This window comes from Artibeus jamaicensis, unplaced genomic scaffold (assembly GCF_021234435.1).
Source record: "Artibeus jamaicensis isolate MK-2021 breed Jamaican fruit bat unplaced genomic scaffold, CSHL_Jam_final contig_685, whole genome shotgun sequence".
Classification (NCBI taxonomy): Eukaryota; Metazoa; Chordata; class Mammalia; order Chiroptera; family Phyllostomidae; genus Artibeus; species Artibeus jamaicensis.
In genome coordinates, this window is record NW_026521924.1 from 36,231,138 (window position 1) to 36,245,371 (window position 14,234).

Here is a 14,234-nt window from a genome sequence, read left to right on the forward strand (position 1 = left end):
CGGCGGCGGCGGCAGCGCGGGCGCGCGCTTTCTAGTGACGCAGGCGGCGGGGTCGCGCACGCACGAGCAGGGGCGGGCCTGGGGACTTACTTGGTGCTCCGCGGAGACGGGCGGTGCCGTGAAATAATGCCTAGGGAAGCGAGACACGCATGCGCAGCGGCACCACCGACCCGCGGCCCCGCCCCTGCCCGGTGTCTTCTCACCTACCTGGTGCTGACGGACCCTTCCGGGGGTACGAGCGAGGAGGGAATGCGGAGGGAGATTGTTTAAGGGAGGAAAGGACGGACTGGGGATGAACAGTGAGCTTCTGAAACCAGATTCGGGCCCTTCAGTCCCCTGCAGCGAGAGAGGAGGTGGGGGGGCGGGGGCTGCTGTGAAAGAGCAGCCAACCAGTTCGTCCTTCGTCGCGTGTAGTGCGGATCCGGCCGCTGTCATCTTAATTTCTTACAGTGAGCCCTAAAAAGTGCCCCTCAGACTTACTTCTGAATCTGCGCAGTGCCGCACGGTGTCCCTGTAAGTGTCGACCCTCTGGTCACACGTGCTCACTTAAGTTTAATTAAAGTTATCTAAAATTCAGTTCCTCGGTCATCACTAAGCCATAAAAGACATCTAGATGTAGGGTTAGGGACGCTCTGAAGATTTCGTTCTTTTTCTCTCTCTAAAGATCAGCAATATAAAGCCCTTGGGTTTCCAGAACGTAGGAACAGAGTCATCGCTCAGCTTTTATGGTTTCCTTTTGACCTGTGAGCCAGGTACAGGTAGGCTTGCTATTCGATAGGTGCAGTGTTGGTTCGCAGGGTTCATCTGCCCTTTCTAGAGCCCGGCGGCAGCTGCTAAGCAAGCAGCTCTTGGCCTGAGGACTTCACCGCCCACACATTCCTTAGTCTGCTGGGTTCCAGCAGGCAGGGAAGGGCCCGGAGGGTGGCTGAGGCTGTCCGTCCGCCCCTGAGCTGTTTGATCTGTCCTTATCACCGCCTTCCCTTCCAGCAGCCGCAGGAAAACGGGCGGGGGACGAAAGGCTGCTGGCCATCCTGAGTGCTCTCGCTCCGGGAACAGAGGCAGGAAACAGATGTCCTGTTTAGGACCAAGCCGTGAGCCTCGTTCGTTCTTCAGCAGGAAGACGACGAAGGCCGTTCCTACAATGGGTTTCCGAGCAAACCCGGTTTCGGCAGTGTTACAAGGAGGAGAGTTGGCACACTTCCTTGTCTTCAGTAGGGTGGAGTGTGCTTGAGCCGATGATGGGGAAAGTCTTCCTTTGAGAAGATAAAGCTGTTAAGCCTGTTACTCAAGCAGAGTGCTCAGCATGTGTCTTTCGTTTATGTGAGTTTCCCTGTCCTCACATTTGCTTCTGGACACAAATGTCAATAAAATCATTGGAGGCCCAGAAGGGCACTGGTGTCAGGGACCCAGCGATGCGGCACCATGCCACTGACATCATGCCTGCACCCAGCGCCTGCTGCCCAGGTCCGGATGAGCCGCAGCCACCAGCCTGAGTCTGAGCACTGGGACTTCCAGCCTCCAAGTTCCACTGCAGCACAAACTCAGGCCCGGCACCTGAACCTCACCTCTTCTGTCTCCTAAAGGGCAAGGGCCCAGCACTGGCTGCTTGTTAGTGGAAGGGTTAGTTCATCCTGGACAGTGGAGACAGAAAGATTTCTCCCCAGGAGCACCCACGGAAGAGGCCCCATCCATGCTGGGCTGCAAGGAGGGGGCTTTCACTCTTAGTTTGTTACAGGCGAGAGGAAAACACTCCTACGAGTCACTGCCTTCCGACCCTCTCCTGAGAACACTTGGACCCCAGAGAGGCAGTGAGACCAGAGGGTCGTTTCGTGGCCCCGGGACACCACAGGCTCCAGACGGGATAGGAGGCAGGGAGACACAGGCCTGGCTCCCCCAGTGCTCCTGTCCCTGAGCTCTGCTCTGCTCTACCCCTCAGGGGTAGGGATTCTGTCCGGGACGAGAGGGGCCAGGCGGCTGACGTAACAGCATGGGCGGTCCCGGCTGGCCTCAGGTCCCATGGCCGCCCACAGAAGGAACCGCTCGTCAGGCCCTGGTCTGGTGCTGAGGACCAGCTGTTACGATACCCCTTGGTCTTCCAGCTACACCTCTTCCTGAAGAGCTGGAGTTTTTCCACATGCTTCCACCACTCCAGGCTTTTCTGGGGAAATTTCATTGTTTTCATTTTATGCTAAAAGTATGATTAAATGAATTTCTATTTTTTTAACTTATGAATTTTTTTAAATTTCTGAGTCCTGATTCCTAATGCCAGTCCACATAACCCACATAAGAAGAGCCCTTTGGGGGTCCTCTGTGGGTCATTAAGGGGGCATGGGGTCCCTGAAATGAGATCCTGGGAGTTTTCTCAGCAGCCCTAGCGCATCCTTAACATAGGTGGCTGTGCAGTCACTGAGGTGACGACATTGGTGACACTTGTGCAGACGGAAGGAGCCAACAGCAGCAGCAACGGTGGACGGGCAGGAAGGCCTTTCCCACCCCACCCCCGCCGACACGGGACACACACCAGGACAGTGCAGCCGTTTCTTAAACACACAGGATTTCTCTTTAATTGTTCGTGTGACTTTGCTTTAAGTTCACTTTCACTACGGGATGAGATGGGCGCATTTACACTAGGCTTCCGCGATGAGAGCTGCCCCGGCGGAGAGAAACCCAGCCCTCGGGTCCCTGTCCGAATCCCTTCCAAGTTCCACTGAAGCTGCAGGTGCGCCGCTGGGCTCTGCTCCTGGCTTGTCACCCCTTCCAGAAGCTGGCTGTCTTGGTGTAGACAAGGAGGGGCCTGGGCTTCTACTTCCCCCGAAGCCTACACAGGGGATTGGCACCCACCTGCTCCCTGGCTGGGCCACCATTGGTTTCTGCAGGGTGGAGGCCGGGGCACTGGGGGCTGCAACCACCTGGGTTCAGAGGCACCGGCTCTGCATCCTGCAGGGACTCAAGTCTGTCCCTTCGTGCTTTCTACCAAGAGGTCAGTCAGCAGGGACCCTGCAGCAAGAAGCCTGCTGTGGGTGGGGCTGCGGGTCAAAGACTAGACCACCCTCACGTCCAGACAGGCTACAGTCCTCAAAGGCGGAGGGAGGGAAGTAGCCCAGTCCAGTGGGGTCTTGGTGGGAGAGGCCTAGAGCCAGGCCTCGGACCTGCAGACTGGCCAGAGGATGGACCCGGTGGAGAGGTGGCTTGGGAACCCTGGCCCCTGCCCCCTGCTGTCTGCTAAGAGCTCTCCAAAGGACACCTGTGGCTGCCACTCACACCTGGCCACACCCGGTCGGAGTGGAGCCTGAAAGCCCCCACCCTGTGGCCAGGAGCACCGTGGGCAGGCAAGGGAAGGGGCAAGACTCCAAAGGGCTCTAGGACAGGCTCACAAAGCTCGGGGGGTGGGGGGAGAGGAGGAATGACGGCTGCTGGGCCTCCCCACAGGTGTGCAGCCGGAGGCTCTCAGAAGGAGGGCACTTCTGGGAGGAGGGGTCAGCAGGGGGTGTCATGCTGCCCACTATTCTCGGGTCCCTGGTGGAGAATGGCAAAGAATGTCCACTCCCCTGAAGACTCGGGCCAGGTCACACCCCATGCAGCCCCCACTCCAGCCACAGGCAATGACCACAGGCTCCCAGGCCAGTGCAGGGTGTCCATCACAGGCCCGGTGGTCTCAGAAGACCCCTGTGTGACCACAGTAAAGGGTGCTGCAGCTTTCACCCACCATGTCCACAAGCTCCGGTGCACACACCCTTCCAAGGCTGGCCCCAAGACAGGGTGACCCTGGCCCCACACTGCCCGGAAGTCCATCTACGTGTGACTCCTCCTCCTCCTCCCCATCCCCTGCTGGGGCGTGTTGTCTGTGCTTGGATGTATTCTAAGTGATGAGGTGCTCATGGGACAGCCCAGCACACGGATCTGCACGTTCCTCCACCACCTCTGGGTTTACTGAGGTCACCACCACACCCACTAAGAGGGCTGCCAAGAGGGGACCCAGCCACCACCCGGCCTGGTGCCTGAATGGAGGGACCCTGTGCCACGCCCCGCGGCCCCTACGGGGAGAGCCTGGGGTCAGCGACTGCCGGGACTGGGCAGCTCGCAGTGCGGAAAGAGAAGCATGAAGCTGGGGGAGCGGGACGAGGGGGGTGGGGGGAACAAAAGTGGCATCTAGACAGAGCTGAACAAAACAAAACCAAAACCCGAACGTGTTCTTGTCTCGGCTCAGGATCCAGGCGCCGCGGTGTCCAAAGCCTCTTAGCCGGACATCTCCTCTCTCTGCTCCTTGTTCCTGCGCACCTCGGCCGCGTGCAGCTCCTGCGGGGACGGGCGCGGTGGGCGGGGGCCTGCGCTGCCCCCCACCCCCAGCACGCAGCCGCAGGGCCCGCCTCACCCTGGCCTGGCCCCAAGCAGGGAGCGCGCGGCGGGGGCGCTGGTGATGCCACGGGGAGGGACCCACTAGAGGAAGGGGCTCCTGGGGTCTTCCCTGGCCCTCAGCCCAAAGCGGCTCCCAGCTCCTAGCGCACACCAGGTGCACTGTCCAAGGGCATCTCCTGTCCAAGTAGCGGCTGCGTCCCAGTGCCCTCCGCTCGCGAGCTGCTGAGGGCGCCCACTAACTGCCGGGTGCGCTCAACCAGCTGCCCCGCCCCGCCACGCCGCGCACCTTCTCGCGCAGCCGCTCGCGCAGCGCCGCCAGGTGCGCCTCGCGGATCTCCTTGCTGAGCTCCATCTTGTAGTTGAGCTTCTCCTCCGCCAGGCGGCTGAAGTTGTTGTTCTCCTCCAAGGCCTTGTGCAGAACCTCGCGCTCGTGCTCGCGCCGCTCCGCCAGCTGCTTCAGCACCTGTGCCTCCTGCGTCTGCGCGGCCGCGGGGCGGCCCGGAGAACACGTGAGCAGCGCCGCACCTCGCGCGCTGCACCGACAACCCCACGTCCCCGCCCGGACCCCCCACCCACGCCCCCAGTCCTGATCCCTGCGCCCCTATCCCGGGCCCCCTCATCCTGGCCTACCGCCCAGTGCCCATCACCCTGCCCCTGTCCAGAGGGACAACTGTCCTCCCGGAGCTCGGGTCTACACTGTCCTGCGTGGGCGAAGGTGACCTCGCCCGGTTGGCCTGACGTCCCGGACGTGAGCACGGAGACCCCTCAGCCTCTCACCCTGTCCGTCTGTCCCGCCGCAGAGCTGCCCCCTCCCTGCTAGGCTGAGGGCAGCCTCCGTCCCTCCCTGTGCTCTCCAAGTCCCGCAGGCCCTGGGGGGGATGTTGGAGCATCGAAGGGAACCTAAACCTGTAGGCTGCCACTGACCCTTCTTGTCTCCCTCAAACCTCCGCCTGCAGAGCACAAAGTAGCTGTTCGGTGCCCGCCAAGCAGTGAGCTTCCTAAGGTGCTGGGGGATGTCAGCGGAGATCAGACTGGAGCCAGGGGCGGGGGTGGGGGGGCTGCTGGCGTCACAGTGTCTGGGTCCTGCTGCAGGAGAGGCACCTGGTGCCCCTCCCCCAGGACAGCCTGAGGCCCCCCGGGGTAATTAACGCCTTCGGCTTCCTTCAGGATGCCAGTCACCTCTGATAGACCCTGGGAAGCCAGGGTCCCCTGGTCTCCCTGGGACCTGCTGACGGGGAGCCGGAGCCACTGCCCGGGCCTGGGGACCGTGCACCAGGACCCACTCTGAGAGCACCTCCTCTTCCGTGGGTTTGCCTCAGAGGGGCTAATGTGGGTGGCAGGGCCCTCCGAGCTCCCAGCAAGTCCAGGTTTGCAGGGCCCCCACAGGGAGGCCTTTCCTTCTCCTCTTGCCCAGGAGAAGGAGGCCAGTCCAGCCTCATGTCTCACCTGAACCCTCCAGGTCAAGGCCAACCCCCGGCCCCGCCCAGCAGTGTCTGGTTCCTGTCTCCCTGGGGCTGGCTGCCACTGGGGACCCTCCCTCCACCCTGTCCCATTCCGATCTCCCAGGAGGAGGCCCAGAAAACCGTGAGACTCTCTCCACCCCAGGCTCCTGCACCTCGGGGACCTTGTCCACAGCTGGCAACACATGCCGGCAAGACACCTTCATCAGAGCAGACGGGGACCCCTACCTTCCTTCGCTCCTCAGCTGCCTCCAGCCGCTTCTGCAACTCCTCCAGGGAGGCGTCCTTCCTCTTGGGGGGAGAGGAGAGCACGGGGCTCTCCGGGGACAGGTCGGAGGGCGACTTGAGGATGACCTCGAAGCTCTGGCCAGAGGCCCTCTTGTCCAGCTGCTTCACCTCCATGTCTGCAGGGCAAGGCCAGACGGGGCTTCAGGAGGGCCGGCCGGGGAGGCGGCACTCCGAGGGGCTGGACCCCAGCACGCAGCCGAAGCAAGGCCCGAGCCCCTGTACGGGCCCCGCCCCCAAGCCAGGCCAACCAGGAGGGTCCAAAGGCCACGGGAGGGGCGCAGGCACACTCACCCCCGTACTGGTAGATGGTGTTGGGGTGCGGCTGTGAGTAGAAGCAGGAGCAGATGAGAGACAGCACGGACAGCTCCTTCATCTTCTCCTTGTAGGCTGTGGGCAGCAGGGGTGGAGGTGGCGGGAGGTGCTCTGAGCAGCCTCGCCCCGCCCTGCCTGTCTCTCCCTCCCCAGGGCCCCTCCCCCCCGGGAACCCCCCCCATAGCTTGGCACCCCGATGCTCTGGGTGTCTCCTCCCCCTCCCACCCTCCTGACAGTGGGTCCGCCTTCCCCCGGGCCCGCCTCCCTATGGGTCGCCCTGCTCCCGTCTCCCGCCCATCCGTCTCCCTCCCCGGCACCGCTGTCTCCCTTCTGTCCTTCCGCGGGCCTCCGCCTCACTCTGTCTCTGTTCGTCCCTCTGTCTTTCTGGCTCTTCGCCACTGTCTCCCTCTCCATGTCTTTATGTCTCCGTGATTTCTCCTCTTCCCAACTTTCACTCCCCCCGTGTGGTGGGGTCCCCAACCACATAGCCCCCCTGCTGAAAACTCACCCCCTGGGGTAGACAACTGTCAGGCCTGGCTGGCACTGTTTGGTCTGTACACGCGGGTGAACCCCTCAGAGCCCCTCCTCCCCCTCCATTTACCCTGACAGGAGGGTGGTCCCTCCTCCAAACCCTGCCCTGGCCTAGAGCCCTCAGGGCCTGTCGTGGCCCTCAGGGAGCTGTCCTTTCAGCACCGCCGCCTGCCGCCCAGCCCTCGGGGCCACAGCCGCAGCTGGCACCTTCGGGACCCAGACAGAAAGGAGGGGGGCCTGGTTTGGGGGCCCTGCGCCCTGCTGGGGGAGGGGGCGCGCCCATTCTCAGAGTGGAAATAATTGAGCTCGTGTGTAGCCACAGAAAGCCCCCTCAACACGTTGGCCACGCCCCTCAACTAAGATGACCTGGGGCCCAGGGGGCGGGGTGACTCGCCCGAAGCTCCGTATTCTTTCCACCATACCAGTGGGTCCCCAAGTCTAGGGGGCTCAGCGCCCCACGTGCCACCAGAGACCCACTCCACAAAGGAAAGGCACACGAAGTCGCCTACAGTGCTCTGCCAAGGGCCACACGAACGTGTGGACAAGTGTTGACATGGGCAAGAGACTCCCCGACCAACGTACACACAGGATGCTCTGAGGCTGAGTTAGCACGGAATCGGGAAGCACCCAGGACGGAAGTGCTCGGGCCTAGTCCGAGGGGGCAGCTCCTGGGAGCAGGGTGCCCCGGAGGCCAGCACGGAGCATGGGGCCGTCTGATGGCCTGACTCTTCCGGAGAGGCCGTGAGGGAGGACAGAGGACCCTGGGCAGGCGGCAGGGAGGGCCGTGGGGGTGGGTTGGAGGGGCGCAGGGCAAAAACACATCCAACTCATCGGCCCCAGGAGGCCGAGAGGGAGGTGGGGGGGGGGGACTCAAAGAGGATTTTGGTCTGACTTGTCAATTTTATTTCTTTACAAGCGGAATTGGTTCATGTATTACAGGTGCTGTTAAAAGTTAGTTTCATCCCTGGCTAGTGCGGCTGAGTGGATTGAGTGCTGGCCTGGCAACCAAAGGGTGTGGCCAGTTCGATTCCCAGTCAGGGCACATGCCTGGGTTGCAGGCCAGGTCTCCAGTAGGGGGCGCACAAGAGGCAACCACACATTGTGTGTCTCTCCCTCTCCTTCTCCCTCCCTTCCCCTCTCTGCAAATAAATAAATAAATAAAATCTTTTAAAAATTTTTAAAAGATTTCTTTTAAAAAGCTAGTTTCAGAGAGGAGGCAGGGTGCCCAGCACAGCGCGGTGCCAGGGGCTGGAGGGTGTAAGACCGGGCAGAGCCAGCTCCCGGGACAGGCCGCCCTGCCCTCAGAGGGGAGAGCGGGGAGGGGCCCGGACCAGCGGGCACCCCTGGGTGCTGGGAGAGGCCAGGCAGGAGGGGGCTCTGTGTAACCCCGCCAGCACCTGCCACCTGGGCAACAACGCAGCCGCACATCCCGACCTTTCAGAGCCTCCAGCTGGGGCGGTCTCAGGGGGCCCGGAACCTGGGGCCACACAGCTGCTGTGGTTCCTCTCTGCCTTGAGTCTGGAAAAGGAGCTGCAGGCTCATTACGGAGGACCGAGCTCATGGACAAGTGCCAGGGGGCTTCCTTGTCACCTCGGCCTGGGGGGCAGTGACTCAGGGAGCATGTGCAGGCATCCGCTCTGCCCGGTCAGGAGGGGGGCATGGGGGTGGCGGCTGGGACCGGGCTGGGGCTCTCAGTCCCAGGCCCCAGCTTTGTGCCCAGGGGACACGTGTCCATGGGGAAACTGAGGGGCTGTGTCCCACGGCTGCGGACAGGGACACAGCTCGGTATCAGATGGCCTGGGAGATTCCGCAGGTTGGTTTCTCCAGGTTCCATCCAGAAGAGCAGGTCCCACGAAGCCAAGCGGGAGGGGCTGGAGAGTGAGGCCCGCCCTGCGGTCCGGCCACACGTCCGAGGGCACTGGCCAGCGGCCGGGGAGCTGAGACAGGAAGCTGTGTTTTCGGAACTGACGGGGCCGAATGGTCATGTCTCATTGTAGAGGGATGGGGTGGGGACCCAGGGCCACCCTGGCCATCTCTCCTCAGACCCAGCTCCAGCCGGGAAGCCCTTCCAGGGCCGCAGGGCACACCCAGCCTTCCCTCCCCTTCGCCAGCAGCCTCCTCCCCCCTCCCCACCCCGGCTTCGGGAAGTCATTAGAGACAAATCCTGCCATCACGTGACTCAATGTCATCTCCCGCTTCCTCTTCGTATAAAACATGAAAAATGCAGAAACACACATGGCGTTCGGATGATCAGATGCTAGGTGGGCACGAGTTAGAAGGCACCAGATCAGCCCACAGCCGCACGGTGACAGTAAGACCGGCGCCCATGGGGGGGGTGCACCACACCCATCCTTCCAACGGACCCCGAGACCAGCCAGCCCAGGCAGACACCCCGGTCAGCCTCACTTGTACAGAGAGGGCAAGTGGCCCACCCGAAGTCACACAGCATGCCAGGTTGGGAGCCCGGACACAAGCCCAAGCCTCTGATGGCACTTTCCTGTTGGGAACCTCATGGGGACAGGGCTCCGTCCAGACCTGGGAGGACGGGGAGGCCCACGGAAGGGCCCTGGGGGCCGCCGCTAACTGCTCCCCAACAGGTAGAGCTGCTTACTCCCCAGGCTGCCCCTCTGTCTTGGGTCAGAGTCCCCTCGAACAGTGCCGGGAGCCCGGCCGGGGAACCTGTTGCACAAGCCACCTTTCTCAGGGCAGGAAATGGGTGATGTGGCCACAGCGGTCCCGCTACTCGGCCTGGACTGGGCCCTCACCTCTTGCTGGGTATCGGGCTGAGCACCTGTCCTGAAATGCCTCGTTCAACCCCCAGAACAAGCCTCGGCGGGCACTATCACCGTCACCCCATCCAGACAGGGGACTCTGGCCCCAAAGGTTTGAGCATTTGGTGGCAGGGGCGAGGCCTTGCAGCCAACGCTTCACTCGTCATCGAGTCCCAGTGAAGCCACCAGTGAGCATGAGCAGACAGGTGGCCACAGCCCAGGAGGCTGGCCGCTGCTCCATTCAGGGGTGGCTTCAGCAGAGATGCCCTGGCTGCAGGTCACGGAACCCAACTGTGGCCACTGTACTGGCACCCTCCCGCAGCCAGTGCCCAGCCCAGTGCCGCGCTGGGCCGCCACCGTGCTGTCCAGTGCTGACAGTGGAGAAGCTGGCGGGCCACCCGGGCCTGTGCGCCTCTGGCCGCTCTCTGTGGAGGGCAGCTCTGGTGACAGAGCAGGAGGGGCCTGGCCCTGATGACGGTGGCCGGGGGCTGTTCCCCTAAGGGATGGCAGCTGGTCTTCAGGGCGGAGGCTGCGCTTTGCACTCCAGAGGCAACTCCGACAGCCCAGGAAAACCGTGGGCTGAGCGAGGGCCAGCAGCGCCCCTGGAAGAGAGGGCTGGGCTCAGGGGTGGCCGGGCCGAGCTCTGACAGCCATCACAGGTGAGGTTTCGGCTGCGTCCTTCCCTAAGGCCAGGTGGAGGGTGGGGCCAGCCCCGGGAAAGGCTGAGAAGTGCCCCTGCCAGGGGCTGCCCTTTGTCCCTCGGCTTGGGCCCGGCTGGTGCGACCAGGACCCTGGGCCCCTCCTCAGGGTGGGATGGGGCAGCACTCTGGCCACGCAAAACCCAGAGCGGTCCTCTGTCGCTGGGGGAGGCCCTCCTTCTGCCCAAGGCTGGTCCCTGTGTCTGTGAAAGAGCAAGAGGCCGGGACGGGTGGAGCCCAGGTGGCCCAGAGGCCAGAAGATGTGGGTGGAGTGCAGTCAGCGACGCACATGGTCCCCCAGACAGGTGCAGGCGGCAGTTGGGACCTGGAACCCACAGGGCCTGACGGGAGGGGGCAAGGAGGGGCACATGAGGTGGGCGGAGCTCTGGAGAGATTCAGGTTGACTAAAGAGAGGGGACAGGCCACCTGCCCCCAGAGCAAGAGGCAAGGGTGGGCAGGGATACGGTTCCCAGTCAGAGGGGTCACGGGGTAGAGGTGGGGGGCCGAGTGCCAGAGACGAAGCTGGTCGGTCATGCACGGGACAGCTGGATGGAGCAGACCGTTCCTGGGGACAACGAGCCCGGCTTCCTCACTCACCGGGGCACCTGGCCGCTCCCCCGAGTCCCAAATGTGCCCAACGACCACCGGAATTCCACCCGGAAGCAGCGGGGGGTGGGTGGTCCTCCGCTCAGGAGGCAGGGGGGAGGGGGGAGGTGCAGACCCCCCCATCCTGGGAAGGCTTGGAAATGGCAGCAGCCCCTCCCACATCTCAACCCCGCTATGCAAAGGGTGGTGGCTTTCTCGACCAGAGCGGGTGGCGCAGTGTTGCAGAGGGTCGTCCCGAGCCTGCTGTGGTGAGGCGAGGGGGCGGAGACCCCAGCTGCTGCTCCTCGGGGTCCCAGCTCCGGCGCCCTCCCCACTGTCGCCCAGTGCCAGACAACCTTCCCGGGTGCAGGGAGGGCCCAGCTCCACCGGCCCTGGGTTGAGGCTCCCACAAAGGGTCCCACCCGATTCCCTTTCCTTTTTCGAAGGCGAGGCCAGACCAGCATCTGCGGGCGCCCCAGGGGGCCCTGTGCGCACCAGTAAGCACGCTCATCAGGAGCACAGCCGGTGTCTGCACCCGGAGAGCCACCCTGCCGCAGTAAAGTCAGGCCTGGAACCACGGCACCCGGAGGGGCAATGCTCCCCGGCGCCCAAGACCCCACCCACGGCGCTGCCCTGGCGCCCCCCGGCCTGGCCAACGCCTGCCGGGTCTGCGCTGCAGTCCCAAAGGGGCACCAAGTCATTCCTGCCGGTTCGACCCGGCCGCGCCCTGCGTCCTCGCCGTGTGCGGGTCTGAGATGGGAAAACAGAGTTCGCCACCGGTCCCAGCAGGAGGCGAGGCTGGACAAGAGCCCTGGCTGAGACCTGCCACCGTTTTCGGAAGCCCGCGCGGCTCGGGCGCCTACCGGACACGGTGCTGGCCATGGTGCTGGCTGCGGCGGGGGCTGCGGAGGCCGGAGAGGCGCGGGCGGTGGCTGGAGCTGCAGTCGGCAAATGCTGCAGTGCCAGGGAGGGGAGGGAGCGAGCGGGGGAGGGAGAGAGAGAGACAGCGCGAGAGCAAGCGAGCCTGGGGTGGCCGGGGCTGCGGGCGTCAGAGGGAGGAGGGAGCGCAGGGACCAGCCGGGACGCAGGGCGGAGCGCTGCAGCCAGGCGCCCATCCTCCCTCCGCGAGGACCGGCCGCGCCTCCCACCTGGCTTTGTGCGGCTCGGGTGGGGGATGGAGACGCCCGTTCTCTGCATGGGCTCAGCAGGAGGGTGGAGGCGGAGCGGTCTTCCCCGAGGCCCCTGCAGGCTGCAAGCCCCTTCTGGGTGCCTAGTTCTGTGCTAAGGGGAAGCGTGTGTGGCCGTGGGTGGGGGCTGGCACGGAACAGGGTGGAGAGGCAACCCAGAGGCGCAGCAGGCCCTTAGGCAGAGAAGAGGGCACGTGGGAGTGGTGACCTGGGGCCTGGGACAAGGGCTTCCGACAAGACAGAGCTGGGTCCAAACGCAGCTCTGAAGGCCCCTCGCTGTGGGACCGAGGGCGAGTTTCTGAACCCTCCGGGCCTCCACTTCCTGGGTGGTCAAGGACAGATGTGCACGCTTGGTGGGGGGGGGGGGTGTTCTGCTTCCCCCTCCTCTGGGCTCAGGGTCCTGGTTTATTCTCACAAAGGGCGATGCTGGCAGAGGTGACAGGACCTTTTGTGCAGCGAGCGCCTCACCTCGCTTTGGGAATAGAGAGTCAGGCAGGCTGTCGCTCCCGTTTAGGGACGGAGCTCCTGGGGCTGAGAGCAGCTCTCACTCCAGGAGCAGTTGAGTCCGGGGGCCAGGAGTGGGGCTGTGGGGAGCCCTGAGGGCCTGCAGGGAGAGGAGGCAGGCTCAGAGCAGCGAAAGGCAAGGACAGACCTGAAGATCAGAGCGGGGCGGGAGGAGGCCCGGCAGGTGTGCGCCCCCAGCAAGTGTGTGAGGGGTTCACATCTGTCCTGTGGGCCTTCCCTGAAGCCCCTGTGCCGCCGGCAGGACTTGGTCTGGCCAGCCTCAGTCCCCTTTCCTCTCATGGGTCAGGGTCAGGTGCGGCACAATGGCATCTCCCTGTCTTGATTTATGGGAGGCTGGGGAGTTCCCGGGCATGATGTGCAGCCAGGCAGCTCAGGCATCAGCTCAGGGGCGTGGGATCCTCATCTCCAGGTTCTGGGTCCTGGCCGCCCCTTCCGTGGGCTTCTGGGGGGATGAACGCTGCTGCTCTGAGAAGATGGGGGGCGTGGAGGTAAAGAGGGCGACTCCTGGCTCTGAGACTTGCTGGCTGCTGGCTCAGGGCAACCTACCAACCACCTGTGCTTCCTTCCTCATCTGTAAAGTGTGGCGCGGAACAGAACTTATCGGCCCTGGCTGATGTGGCTCGGGGGTCTGAGCACAGGCCTGTGACCAAGAGGTGGCTGGTTCCATTCCGGGTCAGGTCACATGCCTGAGTTGCAGGCCAGGTCCCCAGATGGAGTGTATAGGAGAGGCAACTGATCAGTGTTCCTCTTACTCTCTACCCCTCTCTCTAAAAAAATTAATTAATTAAAAAAAAACCACCAAAAACTTATCTCAGAGGTTGTCAGCACAAACCTACCAGAGCCTGCATGGATGGCGGTGAAGCCTGCGGCCAGCGGGTCTTCAGCAAGGGCGTGGCCAGGCGTTCCCATCTTCTCCATGCTCCCCACCCAGAGGCCAAGGTGGACAGACGCTCTCCAGTCCCCTCACGGGAATAGGCGGTTGCCACCTTGTGTCCCGGGCTTCCCCAAGCAAGCTCTCATGCAACAGCTTGGACTCACGCCTGCGGGGAAACATCAGGACGTGAAATGAGCCCACCAGCAGCTCTGCAATCAGCACAGCCAGCTGCCCGTGGACCATTACTGTGACGTCCACTCCTTCCTGGTGCCTTTGGAACGTGCTGGGGGCACCTAGACAAGGACCTCTGACCATGCAGAGCTGTTCAGACCTCTGGGATCCCTGTAGACTTCCAGCTGGTATGAGGTGCTGGGGGTACAGAGAGCCCCGCCCTGGCCAGCGGGGGACATGGACATGAAAAGTGGCTGAATTCGGGGGACAGTTAAGAGAGGGGCTGGTGAGGCCCCCAGCAGCTGGGTCATGTCAAGGGGCAGCCATCTGCAGATTTTAAGGGGAATGATTGGCTTAGACTCAAGTCTTAAAAAGACCACCAGGCCCTGGCCAGGTGGCTCAGATGTTTGAAGGGTTGTCTGGTGCAGCAACAGTTTGTGGGTTCAATCCCTGGTGTAACCCTTGGTCTGACAGGC

General features: G+C 63.2%; 1 protein-coding gene and 1 long non-coding RNA gene across 5 annotated transcripts; one reads left to right on the forward strand and one right to left on the reverse strand.

Moving 5' to 3' along the window:
* Positions 1–35: 35 nt before the first annotated feature.
* LOC128628304 (uncharacterized) lies at positions 36–2,224 on the forward strand. The gene is made up of 2 exons (XR_008392657.1): positions 36–232; positions 988–2,224. It is a non-coding gene; the product is annotated as an uncharacterized LOC128628304 (long non-coding RNA).
* A 302-nt stretch (positions 2,225–2,526) lies between these two features.
* Positions 2,527–13,829, reverse strand: STMN3 (stathmin 3). 4 transcript variants are annotated; one of them, XM_053671169.1, is made up of 6 exons: positions 13,550–13,636; positions 11,865–12,792; positions 6,396–6,491; positions 6,045–6,220; positions 4,643–4,834; positions 2,527–4,296 (listed from the first exon to the last, which is right to left on the reverse strand). In XM_053671169.1, exons 2-6 carry the CDS (start codon positions 12,196–12,198, stop codon positions 4,237–4,239), a joined length of 858 nt encoding a protein of 285 aa, XP_053527144.1. In that variant the 5' UTR covers positions 12,199–12,792; positions 13,550–13,636; the 3' UTR covers positions 2,527–4,236. The 4 variants fall into 4 exon arrangements, with proteins under 4 accessions (XP_053527144.1, XP_053527147.1, XP_053527145.1 ...); XM_053671172.1 differs by lacking the exon at positions 11,865–12,792 and having other exon boundaries at positions 13,550–13,829; XM_053671170.1 differs by lacking the exon at positions 13,550–13,636 and having other exon boundaries at positions 11,865–13,252.
* Positions 13,830–14,234: the final 405 nt, after the last annotated feature.

Bases quoted from the DNA above. Each gene is read 5' to 3' on its own strand.
- STMN3 (XM_053671169.1), bottom strand. From the start codon at position 12,198: ATGCAGAGAACGGGCGTCTCCATCCCCCACCCGAGCCGCACAAAGCCA. The intron at 6,492-11,864 runs GTAGGCGCCCGA...TGCTGCCCACAG, and splicing joins CATGGCCAGCACCGTGTCCG to CCTACAAGGAGAAGATGAAG. The intron at 4,835-6,044 runs GTAGGGGTCCCC...GCGGCCGCGCAG, and splicing joins CAGCTGAGGAGCGAAGGAAG to ACGCAGGAGGCACAGGTGCT.